At 37.3% G+C, this 24,120-nt stretch overlaps 1 protein-coding gene across 5 annotated transcripts in view; it reads right to left on the bottom strand.

The window, feature by feature from the left end:
* The window catches only part of PTPRD (protein tyrosine phosphatase receptor type D), a 1,654,013-nt gene that overhangs the window by 183,023 nt on the left and 1,446,870 nt on the right, over nt 1-24,120 (bottom strand). For 3 of the 5 annotated variants that reach the window (XM_056130612.1, XM_056130611.1, XM_056130613.1), the window contains exons 17-18: nt 22,232-22,365; nt 16,705-16,849 (exon numbers count right to left, since the gene is read on the bottom strand). In XM_056130612.1, coding sequence (XP_055986587.1) covers nt 16,705-16,849; nt 22,232-22,365 — 279 coding nt within the window. Of the gene's footprint in view, nt 1-6,483; nt 6,602-10,507; nt 10,535-12,529; nt 12,724-13,671; nt 13,978-16,704; nt 16,850-22,231; nt 22,366-24,120 lie in introns of all 5 variants that reach the window. The other 2 variants (XM_056130610.1, XM_056130609.1) reach the window with 1 other exon arrangement.

Genomic DNA, 24,120 nt, shown 5'->3' with positions numbered 1-24,120 from the left:
TTATTACCCAAAATTTGAGTTTAAAACTATGTGATAGTGTGAATTTGGAATAAAGAGAGGTAAACTCTTTCATTTTGATTTTTGGGTCACTCTCCTTATTGCTCAAGGGTTACATAGCACAGTGCTCAGGACACGATCCTATCCAATCCTTAGGGAACCCTGAGGTGCTGGGTATCCTGAATGCAGAGATGCACATACTCTACTCATTTGTGCCATCTCCCTACCCCTATACCAGCAAATTCAAAGAAAAATACCATCACTGGTCTTTTAAAAATACATCATTTGTGATAATCAAAATTTAGCTTGAATAAATGTCTTTTCTATATTGATACTAACACACACCCTCCTCTGGGGTATGAGTATATAAAGGCTGTGGACTTAGAATCATGAGATCAAAGGGGTGTTCTAGGGAAAAAAACTTCAGTTCTACCTACAGATTACCACCAGTGACCCAAGAGCTTTTCAGTGGGCTTCCCTAATCGGGACAGTCTTTAACTCTGGAAAAAAAAATTATCCACTAAATCTGAAAACTAGAAGACAATTATCTCGGAATCACCAAGATTCACAAGTGAGAGATTCAAAAAAGAAGCGAATACTTAGGCCACTAGATGAACAACTCACATTACTGCCTCAGCAGAGACCAACCACATGAAAGAAATGGCTAAAATCTCTACAAGGATATAGAGAGAAGTAGTTTAGGTAAGACGGGATAAGAGTTTCTGACAGCGGTGGTATTTCATCAATGAAATAACAGATAAGACAAAGAAGGGAAGGAATGAGTCCTTCAACACTACTTATATGATTGAAAATCCACAAAACTTCACATACTGTCAATGAAATTCATTCCACTTCTGTCCTCTAGAAACTTTTGATGTGTGAAACATTTACCAAGTATCCTCTTTGCAGAGATGTTTACTGCTACACAAAATTTGGGTGCAAAACACAAATGGATACAATATGGTTCATGAACCCTGATCAATGAAATACATATGGGTAAAATAGGAGTAGAGGAAGTGATACCTTATATATAGATTTATGGGTTTATGTTTCTGATGTTTTAGAAATTGCAGGTTCAATTATTAATTTTTTGGAAGGAGGGGCTAACATATCAGGATATCAGGGCTTAAGCATGGGCCTCCTGCAAGCAAAGGCTCTAGCCCTTGAGCTGTCACCCAGTCCTAGGTGGTCTGCACCAATTCTAAAGGTCAGATAATAGTACTATTGTCAATGACTCTCCTTACTCCAGTTTAGCAATGAAGGGTTGCAAGATGAAAATCCTAATTCCTTATTCAGAAGAGTTTAAAGTTCATTTCTAGCAGTGTTTTAGTTAACATAATAAAGGGCTGGAGTGATAGCACAGTGGGTAGGGCATTTCCCTTGCATGCTTGGCCAACCCAGGTTCGATTCCTCCACCCCTCTAGGAGAGCCCATCAAGCTACTGAGAGTATCTCAGCCACACAGCAAAGCCTGGCAAGCTCCCGTGATGTATTAGATATGCCAAACACAGTAACAATAAATCTCACACTGGAGACGTTACTGGGCCCGCTGGAGGAAATCAATGAACAATGGGAGGACAGTGACAGTGATTAAAGGGACCAGAGAGGGCTCAGCTGTGGTGTAAATAAGCTAATTCTAATTTATATCATGACACATAAGCTCCCGATCCATTTGACTTTTTCAGTTCTTCTAAATTTGTTGCTGTCTTTTTCCCTAAAACTGTTTGCAAATTTCAGAAATGGCACACATTGTCCTGCTACCTTTTATTTCTTAACAACGGTACTCATTGGTGATCAATCACCACAATCCCAGTGTTTCTAAATTTAGCTTTAATTTAACCTAGCATCTAAGTAATAATAATCATAAACGACTGGCACAGTATTAATTCCAAATTCATCCATGCTGTCTAGCCACCCCAGTTTAGCTACTTCCAGTCTGGGTCCCAAGAAATGAAAGCAGAATGGTATATCAGGGGACTATTCCTCAAGATTGTCATTTTGTCCCCAAGTTAGGAGATCCTGCAAGGCTTGGCAGCACATGTTTTCATATCTTCACATCCCATTGTGAAAACATATAAATCCTAACTCCAATCACTTAGCCATGAAACAACACACAAGAAACACCTCCAGTTGAGAAAAAAAGCAAAAATCCATGCCACAGTCCTCTTTTCTACTCTATTCAACACTGATGTTTGGGGACCAGAGTGATAGTACAAGCAGTAGGGTGCTTGCTGTGCACTCTGTCAACCCAAGTTCAACCCCCAGCACTCAAATGGTCCCGCAAGCAGACCAGGAGCAATTCCTCAGTGCAGGATGCAGGACCAGGTATAAGCCATGAAAGCAGTTGGTGGTGATCCAAAAAACAATATATAAAACAAAACAACCCAAGAAAATTACACAACACTGACATCCCAGTAGTTACTGTACAGTAGTAGCATAGCATATTAAATGGAAATATAACATAGAATCTAACGAAAGTCAGCAAACAAAAACAATAACGCAGAAGGCTCAACTAGCAACAGACAAGGACTTAACAACTCCATGGTGTGTAAAAAAATTTTTTACAATTTTTCTTTTACTGACATATTTCTGATAATTCCATTAGCCATTTATTTATAACAAGCAATATAAAATAAATTATTGTGTGCCCGCTAAGGTTTTAGGTATGGGGAGGGGGGTTGTTGGGAAAATGGGGAGAAGTCACCCTGGTGGTGGGATTGGCATTGGAACACAGAATGCCCATAACAACTGTATTATGAACAACTTTGTAAATCACAGTATTTAAATAAAGTAAAAAAAAACTGGGGGGGCACTAAAGTGACAGTACAGGGGGTAGGGCATTTGCCTTGCATATGGTGAACATGGGTTTGATTCCTAACACCACATATATTCCCCTGAACCTGCCAGGCATGAACCCTGAGCACAGAATTGGGAGTAAACTTTGAGCATAGTGGGGTGAGGTCCAAAAATAATTATAATAATAGCACTGTAGCACTGTCCTCCCATTGTTCATCGATTTGCTCGAGCGGGCACCAGTAACGTCCCTATTGTGAGACTTGTAACTGTTTTTGGCATATTGAATATGCCATGGGGAACTTGACAGGCTCTGCTGTGTGTGTGGGATACTCTCAGTAGCTTGCTGGGCTCTCAGGGAGGAGCGGAGGAATAGAAATCGAACCTGGGTCGGCCACTGCGTGCAAGGCAAATGCCCTACCCACTGTGTTATCGCTCCAGACTGATAATAATAATAATAATGATAAAATATATAAAAAAGGTCAGGAGATAGCTTCATTGGTAAGAGTGCCTATCAAGCTTAATGAAGCACCGAGTTTATTTCTTGGAACCACATGGTCCCCTGAGTATCACTGTACTGGCACTGGTGAGAAAGTACTGCAGGACCAGAGCTGCACAGAACTGCCAGACAGAAGCATGACCCGACCCACTGAGCTGAGCAATACAGGTAGAGATTTTTAAGTACTGGAGAGGCGCCCCCAAAAGTACAGTAATAACTTTAATGCAGTTAACAATTGCCTTAAAACTTCAGAAGTATTAAGTTTTATTTAATTAATTTTGCTTTTTGGGTTACACCCAGTGAGGCTCAGGGGTCACTCCTGGCTCTGCACTCAGGAATTACTCCAGGCGGTGCTCGAGGAACCATATGGGATGCTGGGAATTGAACCTGGGTTGGCTGAATACAAGGCAAACACCTGCTGTGCTATTGCACCAGCCCAGAAGTGATAAGTTTTAAAACTAGTTTTCAAAGGTAGAACCAGTAAATATGATACAGAACAATGGCAATATGATCAAAGAAGCTCCCTAACTGTCATAATCACTGAAACACACAGTCAGGTTAATATTTTATTAAAAAATCCCTCAGGTTACATGAATCCTAAATGATTTGCTAAGTTTCAAAGGTATGATTGTTCACATTCTTAAGAACAATGCATTAAACACAAACATATTCCCCCCAACCAATATTTTACAACTACAATATAATTTGATGAGAACTTTGGAGTTCTACATGGGAGTTTTAACTAAATAACCTTATCATGTGGGGCTAGAGCGATAGCACAGCGGTAGGGCGTTCGCCTTACAAGTGGCCAACATGGCCGACCCGAGTTCGATTCCTCCGCCCCTCTCGGAGAGCCCGGCAAGCTACCGAGAGTATTCGATATGCCAAACACAGTAACAACAAAGTCTCCAATGGAGACGTTACTGGGCCCGCTCGAGCAAATCGACGATCAACGGGAGGGCCTTTACCTTTACCTTATTGGGGTGATGGGGCTCACATATGTGAGATCAGTAATTCTACATGTTCACATAAATAAAATTATTTTATAATCATACATAAAACAACATGGGCTGGAGCGACAGACAGCGGGTAGGACATTTGCCTTGCACGTGGCCCACCTGGGTTCAACTCCTCCACCCCTCTCGGAGAGCCCAGAAAGCTACAGAGAGTATCTCACCCCCACGGCAAAGCCTGGTAAGCTACCCATAACGTATTCGATATGCCAAACACAGTAACAAGTCTCATAACGGAGACATTACTGGTGCCCTCTTGAGCAAATCAATGAACAATGGGAGGACAGTGCTACAGTGCCACAGTGCTACATAAAACAACACAAATTAATGACTCACTGATCACTTGAAAATAAGCTGTAACTAAGGAATGATTTTTTATCTAGCCAGACTTACAGCACATAAAACTACAGTGATTCTCCTAAAGGAGTTATAAATCTGAATTCTCACACCTCTAACCCAGGAATGGTAGGGAAGTCTCAAGGAAATAACTGTGAGACATCTAAATTATAAGCATTCAGTGTCTCAATACACAGGTATCCATTAAGAAATGTCATAAGTTAAGAATATTCCCAAACAAAGACGTTTGTGAAAGCAGACTATAGACTGAACATGATGGCCACTTAATACCTCTATTGCAAAAAACCACAGCACCCAAAAGGAGAGAGAGAGCAAAAGAGAGGTGGGGTAGGGGGGACAGGGTGGGGGTGGCAGGAGGGATTCTGGGTGACCATTGGTGGTAAAAATGGGCACTGGTGGAGGGATGGGTACTCATTCATTGTATGACTGAAACGAAAGCACGAATGTTTGTAAGTCTGTAACTGTACCTCGTGGTGATTCCTTAATAAAAGACTATTAAAATGTGCTTATTCTAAATATTTTTCTATGCAATGACTAAAAAGTTATGAGGTAACTAATATTAACTCATTTAAACAGGCAATACCTTGCCTTTCTAAAAGATTTATTTGCCTTGGCTATAAATCTCCCACTTTCTTCTCCTTTTGATGGGAATCATAAGTTACAGACAATATGAGTCTGAAATTCTCCCTGAAGACAGTTATAAAGACATATTAAGGAAACATAACATCTTCAGTTTGGTATTTAATTTCAGCACTTTACCCTTGTTTTTCTCCATTCCAGTAGAGGCTGTTTCCACGCCAGTCAGCATGGCCCTGTGAACGTGTATCTCCTATGCAGGGTGCTAAGTGCAATTGATACGATGGCATTCTTAAAAAAGCAAAAAGAAAAAAACCCAGAAGACTTTGTCTTGAAGGAGTTTTACCATCTGTGATCCTGCTGCTTGAGGCAATTCCAGGTGGCGGGATGTGAGCGAGGCAAATCTTATGACATTTAGACAAATTTGGCAGTGAGCAAGGCACCCAGGAGGGTACTCAGCATCACAGCTGTTCTTTGCTTTATGCCGTTACACAGAGGTGTGTTCCTAAAAAGTTGTGTGAGAAGTGATTCAGGAGGAGTAATTCAAATCATAGTTTAAATGTTCCATGGGAGACTGCTATATTAAGAGACAAGAAGAGAATTCTTTTGTAATTATCTCTTAATTTATGTGTTTTACAATGTCAAGTCTTCATGCCCGCTTTTTCTAAAGTGGCCAACCAAAGTGATTCAATAAAACATTGAGAAGCTTTGTTCTTTAGGAAAGGAATAATCGTATACCATTTTTTTGGTTTTCCTTCATTATCTTTTCTGTTCTCCATCCCTCCTTCCAACTGGCCTCTTTAAAATCCTGACAGCAAGGGGTTGAGGATGAGAAAGTAACAAAAAGTGAAACCAAGTTGTCAATTCAGTTCAAGAGAGTGACTCTTCTTGATGGGTGCGTGGTTGGAAGAGGGAGAGGGAGTTTACTGACTTCCCTTCCTGTCCAGTCTTCCCTCTAGACATCCATGGCCTGATTGCACGTCATTTGTATCTTAGTTCAAACAGCCCTCCTCTAAGAGACCATCTCTGAGGATCCTTTCCAAAACATACACTAGTGGCTAACCTGTCCATAAGGCTCAACCCTTTAATTCCTCACTTGTGGCTGTACACACACACAAACACACACACACACACACACACACACGTGTGCACACACATATATGTTGTATAATGTGGTATATACAACAGAAAATCAGTATACGGTCACCTGGAACATGTTCAAGGCGTATATAGGTATAGATGCAGTTACCTGCCCCAGTGGTGGACACCAGTTTGGGCTTGCTGCGAGCACCATCTCCTTTGGTGGTGTAGGCTGTGACAGTAAGGGAGTAGGAAGTTTCAGGCTGTAGCCCAGAAATGATCATGTCCTGAAACGACAGAACAGAATGGCAATGATTCAAAACATGCAATGAAGAACCTAGGGGGCAGGGGCCAGAGGCATCCAGCTTTATTCTGTGCATGCCTGGACAGTCCCTGCAGCCATGCCAAGCACTAGAAGTTTCATGCCTGGAGTTCATGCTATGGATGATCTGTTTTCATGCTGCTACAGAAGTGGGGTCTTTAGCTATTCAGAGAAGCGGCTCTAAGACAGATTATGTAAAACAACAAAATCAAAAAACCAAACTTCCTGAATTCTTGGATATAAGGCTCCCTCTTATTTACAGGTCTGGTGGGTTTAACCCCTGCATGCCTCATATTCCCTACTGAAAACTGAAATCCTCCAGAAGCACTAGGAGTTCCTAATGCTGCTGGAGGAGTAATATCAGACAAAGAAAACTACAGTTGCTCCCAGTGAGCACTCTACAAGGCAATTATTATTTTTTGTGCCAGTAACTTCCCATATGCACCTGCTGCTGCCGGGCCTAAGATGGGTGATAGAGCTGATCGTGAAGCTATTTGTTTTGTCACCCTGTGAGTATTTTGCCAAGCTGAACATATGTTGGACCTAGATTTCCTAAGAATCAGAAAAGTTCCTTAGAACTGAAGCAACATATTACTGATTGTATAGGCGATGAGGGCAAATTATCTTACATAAGGAAAATCTGCCTAGCGATTTACATCACATCACAAATGTGTACTCAAATGATCCTTATTACTTATAAAATGTTAAAGGTCACAAACTTATCTATCAAAATAAGAGTGTCCAAGTTCTGATTTTCGTTAAGACCAGATGATCTTAAAATTGTTATTATAAACTGGGAATTACATGGGTTTTTTTAGAATATTGTTTTTACATTTGTTCTAATATTTTCTTTAGGGCTATAACACACATTTACACAGACTGTAGCACCTGAAAATTCAGATTTTTGGCCTTGCTATGGTTTATAAATGAATACAGACAAATCTGAGTAAATGTACAATGTAATTGTCTTCTACATCTAAAGATAATGAAAATATGAGTTCATTGAATGTACTGAATTGTGTGGAGAAAAGCAGTGTTTGTCTGTGCAAGGCTGTAATAGGTACCATAGAAATCAACTGTTGAATCTTATCCCAGATAATGATAGTTTTGGACAATGTGTTTCCTTAAATGGGTATAACTATCATCACTGTGTAAATTCAAGAACTTCATATACCTCTCTAAACAGGCATTGGAAATGAGATTCTGCCAGATAAATGGACTGAATTTTGGGTTTTTATTTTACCTTTAGGAACTTGGAATCATTAGCGAAAATATAAAACCCAAGTCAATTACTTAAGAATGGCATTCCAAATTATGGAATATTATTTATATATCTGTATATGCATATATATTCTAGTCCAAACATTGTAATATGTAAATGCCTGCGTTATTTCTTCCAAAGTCCCTACCGTATGGCAATGAACTGTGACTGGAAGCAGACAAGGAACAAAAAACTAAGCTTGCTTCTATCACAAATTCTATGACAAAAATTTATGTATATGAGTCCTATGTAAGTTAATCATAATACAATTGGGGTTAACTACATATGTTCTTTCCCTCACAGTCTGTAACAGGATAAGATGCTAACACAATTTTGATCTATTCTCTTGGATTACATTTTCTTTAAGTATTGCCTTTATTTAACAACTGTCTCGATGACTTCCATAACATTTCTAGCTTGATAAGATGGGAATCATAACCAAGGATCCTCTTTTTGTCTTTATCTACCACATAACCATTTATTTGACCTTTACTCAATAATAGTGACATTTCCTGAGGTTCTGTCACTACAAAGAAAATCATTTTGAGAGTCTTCTTTCTCTTTTTAATCTTCTCCTCCTCTTCCTCATCGTCTTTTTATCTTCTTCCTTCTCTTACTCTTGATCTTCCTTCTCATCTTCCTCCTCTTTGTCTTCCCTGTCTTCCTCGTTCTTCTCCTATCTTATTCTACACTTCCTTTTCCTTCTTCCACCCCTATTTTGATGTGTTTGTACTTCACCCTGTGCTGTTCAGGGGCTTCTCTTGGCTCTATGCTCAGGAGGACATACTATATGTGCCTTAACCCCCATACCATATCTCTAACGCACCAAAACCTTAAGAATTTTGTTCTCTATCCTAAATCCATCTCTTGTCCAGGATTGCCAACATGGCCCTAGTGGCAAATACAGTGCAAATATCAAAAGGACATTCCCCTTTGACTGCCAGGTGTCAAAACTTACTTAGTTCAAAGATTAGTCATTCTCAGAAAAAGACTAACCATACTTCCATATTTTAAGGAATATTTTTACATCTTCAGACTCAAAAGTTACCTTTGATCATGTTTTCATCATGTTTTCAGCTAGTTAGCAAGTTTCTGTCAACAATTCCTCCGGAATACTGATCGTACCTGCTCTTTAATATTTCTACTGCTTTACTTGTTGAAGTCTTCATACTACTACATAATCAACTTGTTCAAATTGCCCACTTATTTCTCTTTACACTTTCTAATTTATTCTCTAAGTTTTTTGTTATTAAGATTCTGGTAATGACCCATGAAATCAATTAAGTCATTCATGACCAACTTAAAAAAAGTATACATGAATAAAAACATTAAAAGTTTATAGATGTTTAAGGGTAAAGAATTATTTTGACAACCCTTATTTTATATAAACACACCCACTGGTTGTGACATATAATGCAATTCTTACTATGGGCTAAAATAATTTTAAATTTATTCTATTTTGTTTCTGTGATAACTGATTCTTATATATCAAATTTACCAAGATTTCCAAGTCTTGTGCTCTGGTAAGAAGGGTATTTATTTTATTTACTAATGAAAAAATATATTAAATTGCCTTTAATTTTATTTTACTGTGAACTGACAGTTATTTCTATTTTTTAGCACTTAAAAGTTAAAGACCACATTAACTTCAGAAAATATTAAAAATTGATCTCAGCTATTTTTAACACTAACTTACTCAAAGTTTTCATTCATGTCAAATTGGAAAGCTCACTATTACCTGATTATATGACATTATTAATAGCCTCAGTGGCTGCTTCTGCTATTTTCACCTTTTAAAATTACATTTTTCTCTCTCTCAATTTCTCTCCTTTTCTATAATTATTTATTCTGAAGTTTTCAGCTAAATCAGGAACTATTGATTATACCATCCAAAACTACTACCATTGAATCCGTAGTTCTTACTAACACTGTCACTCAACAATTCATTCAATTAATTAGTGACACACTGCTTAAGATCATATTGCTTAAGATCATTTAAAAATGTTATGAAACTTTCTGAATTTCCAGTATTTCTCAGCCTTTAAATCCTATGTTCTCAAAAAGCAAGTGGCACATTTAGCAGATCCAATAGTATCTTACATGGGAAGCTCTTAATAGATTAGATAATCTACCCATTTTCATTAAAAAAGGAAATCATTCTTCAGTGATTTTCTGCTTCTTGGGATGACTAACTTAAGTTTGCTCAAATTCAATAGAGAAACATTTCAATAGAGAGTTAATTAGTGACAGACCTGTATCATGTTACCTACTTAATGTGAAACCCTGGAACATGATTTTGAGTCTATAACAAACAACTTGACATCTTAGGTGTGCAGTGCCTCCAGTTTAAGCATGCATTCTCTAACTGTGTCATAAGGTAGTTAGTAGCAGCCAGCAAAACAAACATAAGCTCATAATAATTCTTATGAAATTGATAGCACCATGCCAATTTCACCAAAAAAAGGTATGTCACATAGTGAATAGATTTCAAAAAAATATTAGTTCATGCACTCAAGCAAACTATGATGACATATCAGAAATAGTGAAAGGAGTGTCAAAAAGAACAAGCATTTCTAATCTGTTTTGATAAAACAGTAACAAATTACTCACATGTTCAGTAGTATCATCAAATTCCCACTGATAGAGATTAATATAGTTGGGGATGGGGAAAAAATAAAAAGAAATGAAGAGAAATTTGTAGCCTTATATAGGCAATACTGCCCTCCAAAGATAAAATATTTTAAGTAAGCAATTGAAACACTGTATAATAAAATCTCAATGAGTTTAAGTGAGTTCTGCCGCCTTTCTCATTCCCCTTTGAGAGGTCAAGAGTAGAGACATCTGTATTGTTTTCACTGATACCAGATAACTTTTTAATGTGTTTCATTACAATAAATAAATAATACATAGCATAAAGCTAATGTTTCCAATTACACACTGCTCTGTGATACTTATTTTGTCTTCTTAGGTTACACAATTAAGTCACTAATAAGATTACCATCATTAATTAATACTGAAGTCATATAACACTAGTAAATTATAGCAAGATGTTATAAAATTTCAGTGATTGGTTTCAAGAGAATCTATGAACTAGTCAAAAACCCAAACACATACATACACATAGCACAAAGAAAATGAACAATGAAAAATGATAGCCAAAGTCTAAGATAGGAGAAATGACTAAAATAACATTTAAGCACATTGTATCATATAATTTAATTTATCACCATACTTAATACTGGAAACAGAGACAGAACTATAACTCTATATGGTAAAGCATCTTAGAACAGACGAAGGATTCCAAACCCTGATGGTTATCATTTTTCATAATTTTAAATTCACAAGATAAACAAAGATATTACTGGCTTCATTAATTTCATACTATGTGTACTTTTATAGGCAGCAAAAATAGTTAGGAAAAAAAATCTACAGGCTTTTTATCGGAGCCTAAAGGGACCTTATAAATCTCCAACTAGATTAATATATGTGGCCTTTAGTCTAAAACCATAAACTGGAATTGGACCAGACAGGTCACTAGTTCAGTTCTCTCTAAAAGTTTCCAAGTGGAAACACAACTTTTTTTTAGTTAATGACATAGGTGTGTCCTTAGATGTCTCAGGGCATTTATTATTTCCTTATTTTTATAGAGACAAAGTGCAAAAGGTATTATTCTTATATAGCAGTTTATCATATTAAGGAATTTTTTTATTAAAATATGTTTCATGAAACCAAATCCCTTTCCATGCCAAGTAACCTATTTGGTGTATACACAAAGTATTCCTTGACTGATAAAATCCCATGACTACTAGAGTCAGTATTAGCATTGAAGTTTAATTAATTGACATTTCCTTTCCCTTTCAGAAAATTTAGTGTAATACAGATAGGTGTATTATAGAACTATATTTGAATCACTAATAATTTCTTTACAAAATGAAAACAAGGGTTTTAAAACTGATCAGGGTGAATACCTGGTTATAACTACTGCCCTAAGTGCAACAGAACTTTCACACAGATTCAACCACTCTTAGTATTCAGTAATGTGGCTCAACACAGGAGAAACCAATTATTTTGTAGGAAGCTCTAATTTAATTTTTATCATCAACCTCATCATCTTCATTTTAGGGAAATGAAACAATTCCGTATGATAAGAAGTACTACATAAACATTGTCTGAATACCTTTTCCTGAATAAAAATGTCCATTTTTTCAAAAAAAGAAGTCATACATTTAGAAACTAGATTAGTTTCCAGTAGTTTTAGCATAAAAGATCTTATCAGCGAAATTGCTGCTCAGATGACTTCTCTTGGGTTTTATTAAATCAATCCATTTGTTTGGAAGCCAGAGAGGCCAACAGGCAAACTCAGATACAGCTGTGAAAAAAGTGGATATTTGTATCTTCAGAAAAGTTCCAGGTTTTTTCCAACAGATTTGAGTATCAGTTTATCATACTGCATTTTCTCACATGAAGCCAATTACAACTGAGAAGACATTTAGGCATCATGTTCTTTTGAAACTAGAGTTTTTCATAGAATTTCTTAAATGTCCAAAAAAAAAGAACGGGGCCGTATCCAAAGAATAGACAAAAAACAAACACATCCTTAAAAAACAAAGGAACGGAATTTTAGAGGCTTACCTGTGCATCAGCCAGCATGACGTCCTTCAGCATGGGCTGGCCCCTGGGCTCACCATTTTCCATTCTCACATAGTGCACCTGGTATCCTCTTATCTGGCCATGCTGTTTATTGGGCACAGGTGAGCGCCATGAGACTTTAACAGATGTTGAGTTGACAGCCTCTACCTCGACTTTGCGAGGAGGACCACTAGGAACTGGAACAACATCATTGGATAAAAGAAAATTATAGGCACTTGTCCCACCCATTCAGAGCATTTTCTTTACTTAGGATTTTTTTTTTTGATTTTGCTTTTAAAAAAAGGCAGACCCACTATGATTCCTTTGAGGAACACAAACATTTTCAACCAATGAAAATGCTCAACCAATCTGCTCTACCTTTTAAGAAAAGATCAAAAAACATGACCGATGTCAAAAAAAGAAATGGAAGAAAAAAAGAGTATCAGAGAAATATAAAAACATGTAAAAAAAATGTACAAAAGCCAAGGAAGATGCTTTGAGTTTCAAAGCATTAACGCACAAAGAGGTATAGCATTGAAATAATAACAAAAACTGGTTGTTGACTGTTGTGTGCTTTTCAAAGTTTTCTTTATTATAGCAGAATAAAAAGATTCTTGATTATATGGATTTTCTTCTCTTTTTTTTTTTATTCTCTTATCAAAGAAAGGTATTCCATATAAGAGATGCCAAAAAAAAAAAAAAACGAAAAGCCGAGATCAGTATCTCTGAAATATGCAAGACAAAAAGGCAACAAGAAGGTAAGAAGGCAGTTTTGAAAAGTTAACTTCAAAATGTAAAAGAAGTCACTTACAAAAAGTCAAGAAACATACGGAAGACTTTAGGTGGAGATACAAAGAAGGACCTGGACGTCAAGGTCATAGGAGCAAACTGTTCTTTTTTAAAGGGAAGCAAATTACTCTCTTGAAATTGGGAGGGAAAAAAAAAAGAAGAAGAAGTAGAAGAAGAAGAAGAAAGCGCCCAGGCTGTAGTAAAGTGAGGTCTTTGACAAAAATACTGCAGTTATAGCGACGCGGGGTCAAAAAGATGAGCAGAGAAAAAAAAATAGGTTACTGTGAGCCTATCAAAGCACAGCAGACCAAGACTGTGTCAGAAGGGTGCAAACTGACGGAGCAGAAGCAACATACCATCTTCATCGGTTCGAATCAACACGGACAAGCTCTCAGGGCCAGGGCCGACATCTGTGTGGGCTGTCACAGTGATCCGGTACTCAGTCCATTTTTCCAGCTGTTCCAAAAGGTATTTGGTAGTGTCCGAAGGAATTCCCAAAATCTCATGAGGTTTGTCATCTTCTCCGTCCATGGCAGTATATTTGATGGAGTATTCAGTAATAATGCCATTCTGTTTTTCCACAGGTGGAGGTTGCCAACTTACCAAAATACTAGTGGAACTTGGGCTGGAGCAACTAATGTCTTGAGGAGGAGCGGACGGCTCTTATTTTGGTAGTGAGTTAAAGGAGGGTTTGAGTGAAAGGACAGGAGTGGTTGGAAAAAAAAATGATAAAACAAAAGAAAAGGCAAAAATAAATAAACGAACAATAAGGGCAACGAAACAAAAATAAGGCTTTCAAACTTAAATTGGAAAATTTAAAGTACCTTGGCTTAGTAATATGAAGAAACAAAATTTATGTACCTTGGCTTAGTAATATGAAGAAACAAAATATGAAGAAATGATCAAAAGTAATGGCTAAATAATGGGTGGGGGTTTATGTGAAAATGAAATCTTGACATAAAAGAGCCTCAAATAAAATTACCTACCTGCAATTTAAATTCTTCTGCTAAACCAATCTCTCAGTATTCCCAGCCCTACTATAAACTATCCAATATCAAAAGAACTGCAAATAGTTTAAGATTTAGTATGAGCTTATCTGATGTGCTTCTTAGATGCTATTTTAAACTTTCTTGTCTATTACGTTCTAAAATGAGGGTGATTTATATGCAGTACTCATTTATGAAAGGGATTAAAGCATGAAAAGTTGCAGTAACTGTTAAGTACCCTTTCATTAATCACAGTTAAAAAAAATAAAAGAGAAAACAGCACCACTAACATAAAAGAATCCCTCTATCTCTAAAACTGAGTTGGCCTGATCAGTTTTAATGAGAAATACCGACCTAATATTGATCTTAGCCCATATACAGTGAGCATGCAGAATCAATAAGGGATGAAAATGCATAGTCCAAGATTTACCTACCCGAGGGTAATGTCAGGCTTGTTGATTCTGACTGTAACTTGTACTTACCCTATATCAACTTTCAGCTGTTTATATTATACCTCTTCTTGAGACACCATTACTAGTAAAGAATTAGATCCCACCAGCAAATTTTGGTAAAATCAATAATAATCATCTATCCTTTACAAAATGTCAATAACATGGCCATTAAAAAGAGTTTCTTAAAGACAGTCCCCCCGAGAACCATATGGAAAATATATGACTTATGTGCAAAGATATACTTTCTTACTGCACATTCTAAAATAGACCGGCTGCAATAATTTTCTATCAAATTAATCAAATATCTCATTATTTGGAAAAAGTTGACAAGCAACAAAGCAGTGCAACTGCTATTATACATTTTTTTAAATTAATGGTAGTTGTTTCTAAAGAACAAGTGTAATAAGAAATACATATAAATATTTTTCTAAAGACAATATATATGGTAGAATGAGTAAGGCAATGCTTATTTTATACTTGAATATATAATTTGGGTATTTCCTTAGACTTTTTAAATCTTAATATTATGTAGTATCCATTGGGTCCAGTTGTTAAGAAGATTTTCTTAATTACTCACCTTGTATTCCTCATTATAGTCAATCAAAATGAAAAGCTCTCTTGCAAAGGAAATCCTACTAAGACAGCCCTATAAATTTGGAATAAAACTTGCAAAATTACTAGACTATATTTTTCATTGATCCTGGCTGGAGATTTTATTTTTCAAATTACAAATATTTCAGGGCTGAGAGATAGCTCAAAGGGCTGGAGTGCTTTTCTCATTTGTGAAGGGTCAGATTCTGATATTTGGCCCCAGACCCCACCCAAGCATTGCCAGGCTGAGAGTTCCCAGAGTCCTGCCTGGGACTTTATCCCTTGCCAGACTTGAAATTTTACATGAATAAGCTGACATCACTAAAGAATTAAGTAACAATTCTAAAATACTCTCATATGAATACTAGTGTTGTGAGAGTTTTATCATTTACTGCTTATATGAAAGGAAATTTATCTTGCAAAAATATAAATTTTATATTTGTTGATAGGTCTTAAATTAGATAAGAGCGACATCCTCTTTACATAATTCAAGTACTCACACTTATCTATTCCATTTATTACTAATTAAAAGTCTAAGGAAATAGCTCCATAAAACACTTCAATTCAAAGTAAATTCTTGCTTAATAGACTAACTGTACAAAGTAATTAATGAAGGCAATTTTATAAGCCAACAAACTTTTTATCAAAACCAGTCTCATATACAATATAGAAAACAATCACTCCTGACACAATAAACCTTCACTGCGACAATATAGTTATGCTTTAGAGGTTATAGTTGATAAATTTAACCTAAGGAAACAATGAACTATTTAGAACTAATATTGTATTTGTGATTATTCCATTATTTCTAAGTGTGCCTAATATAGGTGAATGTTCCAAATTTTTGCATATACTACTTGCAAGATTAGTTACAAAACAATCACAAGCACTGAGTTTGTATCTGAGTTTTAAAAAATAAAAACAAGATTCTAAAATAAAGATTTGCTTGTTAGCATATTTAAAATCCATGTGCTAAATGGAGGTAAAATTTTGATCTTCTGTTGCCTTTTTATTTTCATAAGTCCTCTTCTGATTACCTTTCAGCATTCCAACCTGAATTTTGTTCTATAATTATAATTCTATAAAACAGGGCATTAAAAAACACTTTTTCCATATTTGTAAAGGAGATCTCCTATCTCAAGGATTTAACTGTGGAGGTGGAGGAATCTGCTCAATTATCTGGAAAAAGTTTAAAATGATCATAGGTCATGGTTGCAATCTAACCCACAAAAATCTATTATTGCTAGCTAGACCCTACTGATATGATGCCAAATAATGAGAAAATTTGTTGGTGAATAGAAAAGCTAGCATCTAGTCCTACTAGAAAAGTTTCAGGAGGTAAGCAAAGAGAGACACCTACTTGACTGCATGGTTCTAGCTGATATTTCAGTTGTTGAAGCACCCAGGCCTTGAGGAGAGCGTGCAGCCAGACGGAAGAAGTACAAGCTGTTTGGTTTCAGCCCTTGCAGTCTATAAGATACTCCTGGCTCAATGGTAATTCGTTGCTGTGAATAAGTAACAAAAAATCTTTCTCAAGTTATGATTCATGAAAATACTTTCACTACGCAGACAAGGCCAGATATTTCTGTTATTAGGGCTGAGGATAAAGAACTCAACTAGGAAAATTATTTAAGATAAATACCAGTATATATGTCTCTCTGTATACACGCACACACACAAACACACACAGAAAACCAGAGATGATAATTTGAAAGGCTATTGCCCATAAATGTGACATATGTGCTGCTGAGGAACAGTCCATGAGAGAAAGTGACCCCTGCTTTAACATGTGTAAAGAGCAAACATCTACCTAATTCAACTATGACCTTCTGCCATCTAAAGACCTATTTCATAAAGAAAATATAACCAGGACTAGCAACAAGATTCTAGTAAGAGATCTGAAATTCTGAAATTTGGATGACATCAAAAGTCAATTATGGCGCTGGAACAATAGCACAGCGGGTAGGGCGTTTGCCTTGCAAGTGGCCGACCCGGGTTCAATTCCCAGCATCCCATATGGTTCCCTGAGCATCACCAGGGGTCATTCCTGAGCGCAGAGCCAGGAGTAACCTGTGTGCATCGCCGGGTGTGACCCGAAAAAGCAAAAAGCAAAAAAAAAAAAAGTCAATTATTAGAGAAGAAAGCTGGAAAATTCAGCAGATAATTTAGCATTCCATTCTGTCGTGGCCCAAATCCCAGTTCAGGCACATAACTTCTCTACTCTGTGGAGCACTCTACTGGGGAGCACTCACATACCTCTGCTCTGGCTATTCTGCTTTCCCCCTTTCTTTTCTGGTACACCTTTAATCTGCTGTGACCTGCATCCCAACACTGGGTGTATAACTCTCCTTTATGGTACTCCTGTCTGCTCTGCTCCCGCCCCTCTGTCCCTCTCTTCTCTTTCATTTCACATTATACTTAAAATTGATATTCTCCCCTAAAACAATCTTACTTCACACGCGCGGAGAAAAAGCTGACTAATTTAAAGGGAATGATGTCAGGCTAGAGGGATATCACAGCACATATTGCTTTGCATGAGACCCACTCTGGCTTGATCCCTAGTACTGAATAGGGGTCCCAAGTCACAATGGGAGTGATCCCTGAGCCCAAAGGCAGGAGTAGCCCTAAGCAATGCCAAGTGTGGCCTAAAAAACAAAAACAAAAGAGAAAAGAAAACATATTACTATTCAGGAGTCTTAAAAGAAGCTTAAAAATTTAGAACTTTCTTTTTCTGTAAACAGAGCCAGTTACAAAAAAGAAAACCAAAACCAAAATTGGGTAACTTTCTTTTAGGCCACACCTGGCAGTTGGGCTGGTGAGATAGCACAGCGGGTAGAGTGTTTGCCTTGCACGTGGCCTACCCAGGTTGGATTCCTCAGCCCCTCTCCGAGAGCCCGGCAAACTACTGAGAGTGTCTTGCTCCCACAGCAAAGCCTGACAAGCGACTTGTGGCTTATTTGATATGCCAAAAACAGTAACAACAAGTCTCACAATTTGTTGTGAGATGTTACTGGTGCCCGCTCAAGCAAATGGACGAACAACAGGATGACAGTGCCAAGCTGCTACACCTGGCAGTTAGTTCATCAGGTGTCAGTCAGTGCGAGTGAAGCTTGGGGGACCACATTATGCTGGGTCAAGCTCAGACCTCAGCCCACTAAACAATTAAGCCACAAACTTTTTAAAAGAACGTTTAACATCAAGTAGGAAATCTGAAGTAAGGATTAGTTGATCAAATGTTTTAACTAGTAATTTTCATGCCTCAAATTTGTCTTTGCAAACAACAGCACACACACACTGTCCTCCTATCGTTCATCGATTTGCTCGAGCTGGCACCAGTAACGTCTCCATTATGAGACTTGTTACTGTGTTTGGAATATCGAATATGTCACGGGTAGCTTGCCAGGCTTTGCCCTGCTGGCGAGATACTCTCAGTAACTTGCCAGCCTCTCCGAGAGGGGCGGAGGAATCAAACCTGGCTTGGCCAGGCTGGCTGCACGCAGGCAAACGCTCTACCGCTGTGCTATCGCTAAGAAAAAACTAAAACAGTCCTTATCAATTTTAGACTGAACATTAGCCTGTAAGTAAATGAAACAAACCTAGTGTATTCTACCTTACGAATATAAAAGCTTTCAGAGAATTTAATTTTACCAAATAACAAAAAATGGAATTTTCTAAACAACCAATTTTCAAGCAGGATTGGTATGCTAATATTCAAGCAAAGCACCAAAAGCATTCTAACAGAATTGCCATTCATTTGTATTCTTTATCATATTTTCCCCCACTGAGTCAATGATAATTTGTGTCTTAGAAGAACAAGAGTTATAACATGAGAACTTTGAGTTAATTCGTATTTCAATTGATTAACTTTTCAAGAGCTTAATTTCACTGGTTTGTTGGCTAACTCTCAAAATGCCGCATGTATAACTTGGACTTTGGGAATTCTGTTCAGTTCATACATGTGTTAATAGAAGTTTAAAGGAACGTGCTAAATTATTATGTGTCTTCAAAATGACGTGCTACAAACTGACAATAATATCTTCATTACACATCTTCCTTTAAATTTAAGCCTTTTATTTTTTTTTTTGAAGGAGAGCAGCACACCCAGCAGTGCTCACAGGTTACTCCTGGCAATGCACTCATGAATTATTCTTTTTTTTTTTTTACCTGCGAACTTCTCATATCTTTTTTATTTATTTATTTTTTTATTAGTGAAACACCATGAGGTACAGTTATAGACTTATAAATTTTTGTGCTTGGGTTTCAGTTACACAATGTTCAAGTACCAATCCTTCCACCAGTGCCCATCCTCCACCACCACGGGTCCCAGCATCCCTCCCACCCCCCATCCTCCCCATCCCACCCTGCCTCTGTGGCAGGGCATTCCCCCTTGTTCTCTCTCTCTTCTTTTGGGTACTTTGTTTTGCAAGAGAGGCATTGAGTGGCAATTATGTTTGGTCTATAGACTACTTTTAGCATGCTTCTCCCACCCTGGGAGGGTCCTCACAACACCCTTTATTTGGTGTTCTATTCTCTATCTGAGCTTCCCCTTCACCCAGCATGTGTGGCTGGCCTTCAAGTCATGGAGCAAAATTCCTGGTACTAATCTCAGCCATTCCTGGGTGTTAGTCTCCCGTTTTGTTGCTTTATGTTCCCCAGATGAATGCAATCTTTCTGTGTCTATCCCGCTCTTTCTGACTCATTTCGCTTAACATGATACTTTCCATGTAGTACCACTTGTATGTAAATTTCATAACTTCATGAATTATTCTTGGCAGCGTTGGGAACAATATGGAATTCCAGGGATTGAACCCAGGTCAGATGCATGCAAGCGAACCCCCTAGTTGCTGTACTATCTCGTCAGCCCAATCTTTTAATGTTTTTTAAATTTATACATTTGTGTTTTATATAAACACAAATGTATAAATTTGTGTTTGTAATAGTATTATAAGTAGTATTAGAAATTACTGTTGGTAATAGTATTATAAATCACAGTGCAAAGAAAAAAATACATAAGTAAAGAAACTCTTAAAGAAGCAGACTGGTAAGTGGGATGGGGAAGTGGACACTGGTGAAAGGATAAGTACTGAGACATTGTATGCCTAAAACTCAATCATGGTCAACTTTGTAACTTCGTGGTGACAAAACTTAAAAATTAAAAGAATTTTTGTTGAAAAAATTAGCTTCTGTATGTTATTTTTTACTTATAGTTTCATTACCTTTAGCTCAAACATTTCTTATTGGAATTTATAGTAACAAAAAACATTAATTACTATTATATATTCTGATTCAGAAACGACTGCATTTTTATCTTTAGTCATTTACTTCTTATAGGAGCCTGGCAATGCAGGCCTGACAGGTATTAAGGTCTGTCAGTAACCAGGGGCTACTAGGCCCACCCCTAGCAGTAACCAGCAGGAAGAAAGTATACATGTGGCGTGGGAGATTGAGTCTTAAAACATGCTAAACATATGCCTTAGCGTGTGAGCTAATGCCCAGGTTCATTTAGGTATTTGATCTTTTGAGGTCACATATGGTGGTAGTTGGGGAACTATGTAGTGGCAAGGACAAAAGCTGCACCTCCTGCATGCAAAGCATATGCCAGTGAAGTGTGTTTTAATTCTAAATTTCATGCCCACCTAAACAATAGGGCTGGAGCGATAGCACAGCGGTAGGGCGTTCGCCTTACAAGCGGCCAACATGGCTGACCCGAGTTCGATTCCTCCGCCCCTCTCGGAGAGCCCGGCAAGCTACCGAGAGTAGTCGATATGCCAGACACAGTAACAACAAAGTCTCCAATGGAGACGTTACTGGGCCCGCTCGAGCAAATCGACGATCAACGGGAGGGCCTTTACCTTTACCTTTTACCTAAACAATACCCAGGAGGCAGGTTACACTAATGCACTCAAGTTTAAGAACAGGATTCTAGAACTGAACTGGTGATATTTAAATCCCAGCTCTGTAAGACCAAGGGACATTTTTTTCTATCTGTATATGACAAAATAGGGGTTGTCAAATATCAACACTGTTAGAGTTAAAAGTGTTAAGATTTGTGAGATAGGCCTGGAGAAACAGATAGAAGGGTGCTTGCCTTGCATGTAGTCATTGGTTTGACCCCTGGCATCCCATATGGTTCCCCAAGCACTGTCAGAGAGCATCACCAGTGCAGAGCCAGGAGAAAGAGTATCACCAACTATGACCCCCACAAAAAACAAACCAACCAAAAAGATTTGTGAATTTTACTCAATGACCCGGAGGACAATCACACATGTTAGGGGAAGGGGGAGCTCAGAAAGAGAAGGGAACACCAAATAAAGGGTGTTGGGAGGATCCACCCACGATGGGAGAGCATGCTGAGGGTAGACTGTCGACCAAGCATGATTGCCACTCAATGCCTCTTTTGCTGACCATGGCACTCAAAAGGAGAGAGAGGGAAATGCCCTGCCACAGAGGCAGGGTGGGATAGGGGCTGGGGGGGGGGGGAGGGGATGCCGGGATCCGAGGTGGTGGGAAATGCGCACTGGTGGAGGGATGGGTGTTTGATCATTGTATAATCGAAACCCAAGCACAAAAATGTGTAAGTCTACAACTGTACCTCATGGTGCCTCACTATTAAAAAATAAATAAATAAATAAATAAAAAAGATTTGTGAGACAATTAGAATAGCTCCTTTTGATACAAGCAGTATTTATATTGAATTATTTTTCTTTTGATAGCCATTAACAATTTTATGTCTTTCTGTGTTTGTTTTCATCAAGTATCTCTATTGATGAATACATCTTTTTCACCAAGATACTTTATAAATTTCTAATCGTTTAATAGAACTGGGGTAAATACACAGACATACGGGACTGCCTGGTGCAATGAGTAGTTAAGAACCAAATTCTTACCTCTTCTCCGTGTTCCCCATCTTTGTAGACCAGTTCATAGTTGGCAATAGAGTCTGAACGTGGAGGTGCCCAAGAGAGCAAAATACTGGTTTCAGACTCAGGTTCTGCTCTGAAGCTTAGAGGCTGCCCTGGAACTAAAACCAAGGAAGCAAGGTTGAGTTCAGCATGATCATGACTATTCCACACCTAGAGTCTTCATAAGTTCTACCATTTGGGAATCCACTTAAACCTTTCTAAATATGCCAATACATGCTAACTCTTGATCTGTTCAGTACTTCCATTATCCAAATCAACATGTTTCTAAAGCTGATTTTGTCTTCATTGAAGGTCAAGAAGACAATTGCCCTTGTCTTTGAGTAATTTAGTATCTATATACCATATAAGATGAAGTAGAATTAAAAAATGTACAATTTAAAAAATTTCCTCTGAAAACAAATTCAAGAATAATTAAATTATGAATATCATAATGGTGCTGAAAGAAGTAACTGAAATGATTTAAATGACTCACATGGAATAAATGATACATAAAGCATAGTGAATGCACAATGCATAAAGGCTATCATTATTTTACAACTGTGTAGAAACTAATTTTTGAACATTGCATTGAAGTTTTAAAGTTATTTCCAATTAGGTTTATAAAATACTATTTTCACTCCATTAACAAAATCTAATGGCAAACAGAGTCAAGTAGGTTTTCTTCTTATCTATACACATTTCAGAATTATATTTTAAGAGGGGGCAGGAAAAATTCTTACTTACAAATAATTACTTCTAATTCTTAATATACCTTAAATGACTTATATAACCAAATTATTATCACTCGAGAGATGAAACCTAGCTACTATACAAATTTAAATGTTTATAGTGCACACTTTTAAGAAATATAATTTCACGGATGACACCTATATATTTCACTATGAAACATAACCTATGTAACAGACACTGTAAGTCAGATGTAAAAAAGAATACATGTGTCTAGTTTAAAATACCTTATTCAAATGTTGTATGAGAGTAAGGTTTATTAGACACAACCTTTTAGTTAACACTTAATCACCTTAGATCCACTATTCAGTCAATATTAATATACTTTAGGATATCACTAATACAATTAATATTAAATAATTCTTATTTAATATCAGCTCTGATTGGTTGGTACCCATTCATTGCTAATCTTTAAATATTGTAATGGTTATCTATAGGGCTGGAGAGATAGCACAGTGGTAGGGCGTTTGCCTTGTGTGCAGCCAGCCCGGTAGAGCCGGGTTCGATTTCTCCACCCCTCTCGGAGAGCCTGGCAAGCTACCGAGCGTATCTCGCCCACACGACAAAGCCTGGCAAGCTAACTGTGACATATTCAATATGCCAAACACAGTAACACAAGTCTCAAAAATGGAGAAGTTACTGGAACCACTCGAGGAAATTGATGAACAATGGGAGGACAGTGTGACAGTGTAATAGTTATCTATATTTTGGCAGGTCGCAAAGTGCTGTAACTAAACAAATGTCCACATTCTCACATGTTCACAAAAGAATTCACATGTTACATCAAAATTAAATTTACATTTGCATAAAATAATACTAATAATACTTCACCTCAGAGGGGAAATGAATGAATAGCCAAAGTGTTTTTGATAAATTTTGGAGCATTATATTTGTAGTAATAGGTCTTTGGGGATATAAAATATATTATTTTATTTTCCTTTCATCATTCTTTATCTGCAGTGTGAAAAAGAAATGTCTGGTTTTGAAAAAGATGAACGTATAAAAGTATCTATAAAAACAGCTTCTGTGATCCCTGATTAACATTTTCTTCTGTTAAATGCCAAATCTACCTTTGATTCTGTATCTGTGTGTCAATTTATGTGTTACTGTGTATGTGTGTGCATGTC

This window comes from Sorex fumeus, unplaced genomic scaffold (assembly GCF_029834395.1).
Source record: "Sorex fumeus unplaced genomic scaffold, SorFum_2.1 ptg000079l, whole genome shotgun sequence".
Lineage (NCBI taxonomy): Eukaryota > Metazoa > Chordata > Mammalia > Eulipotyphla > Soricidae > Sorex > Sorex fumeus.
The sequence above is the reverse complement of the archived record's forward strand: the minus strand, read 5'-3'. Positions and strand labels throughout refer to the sequence as shown.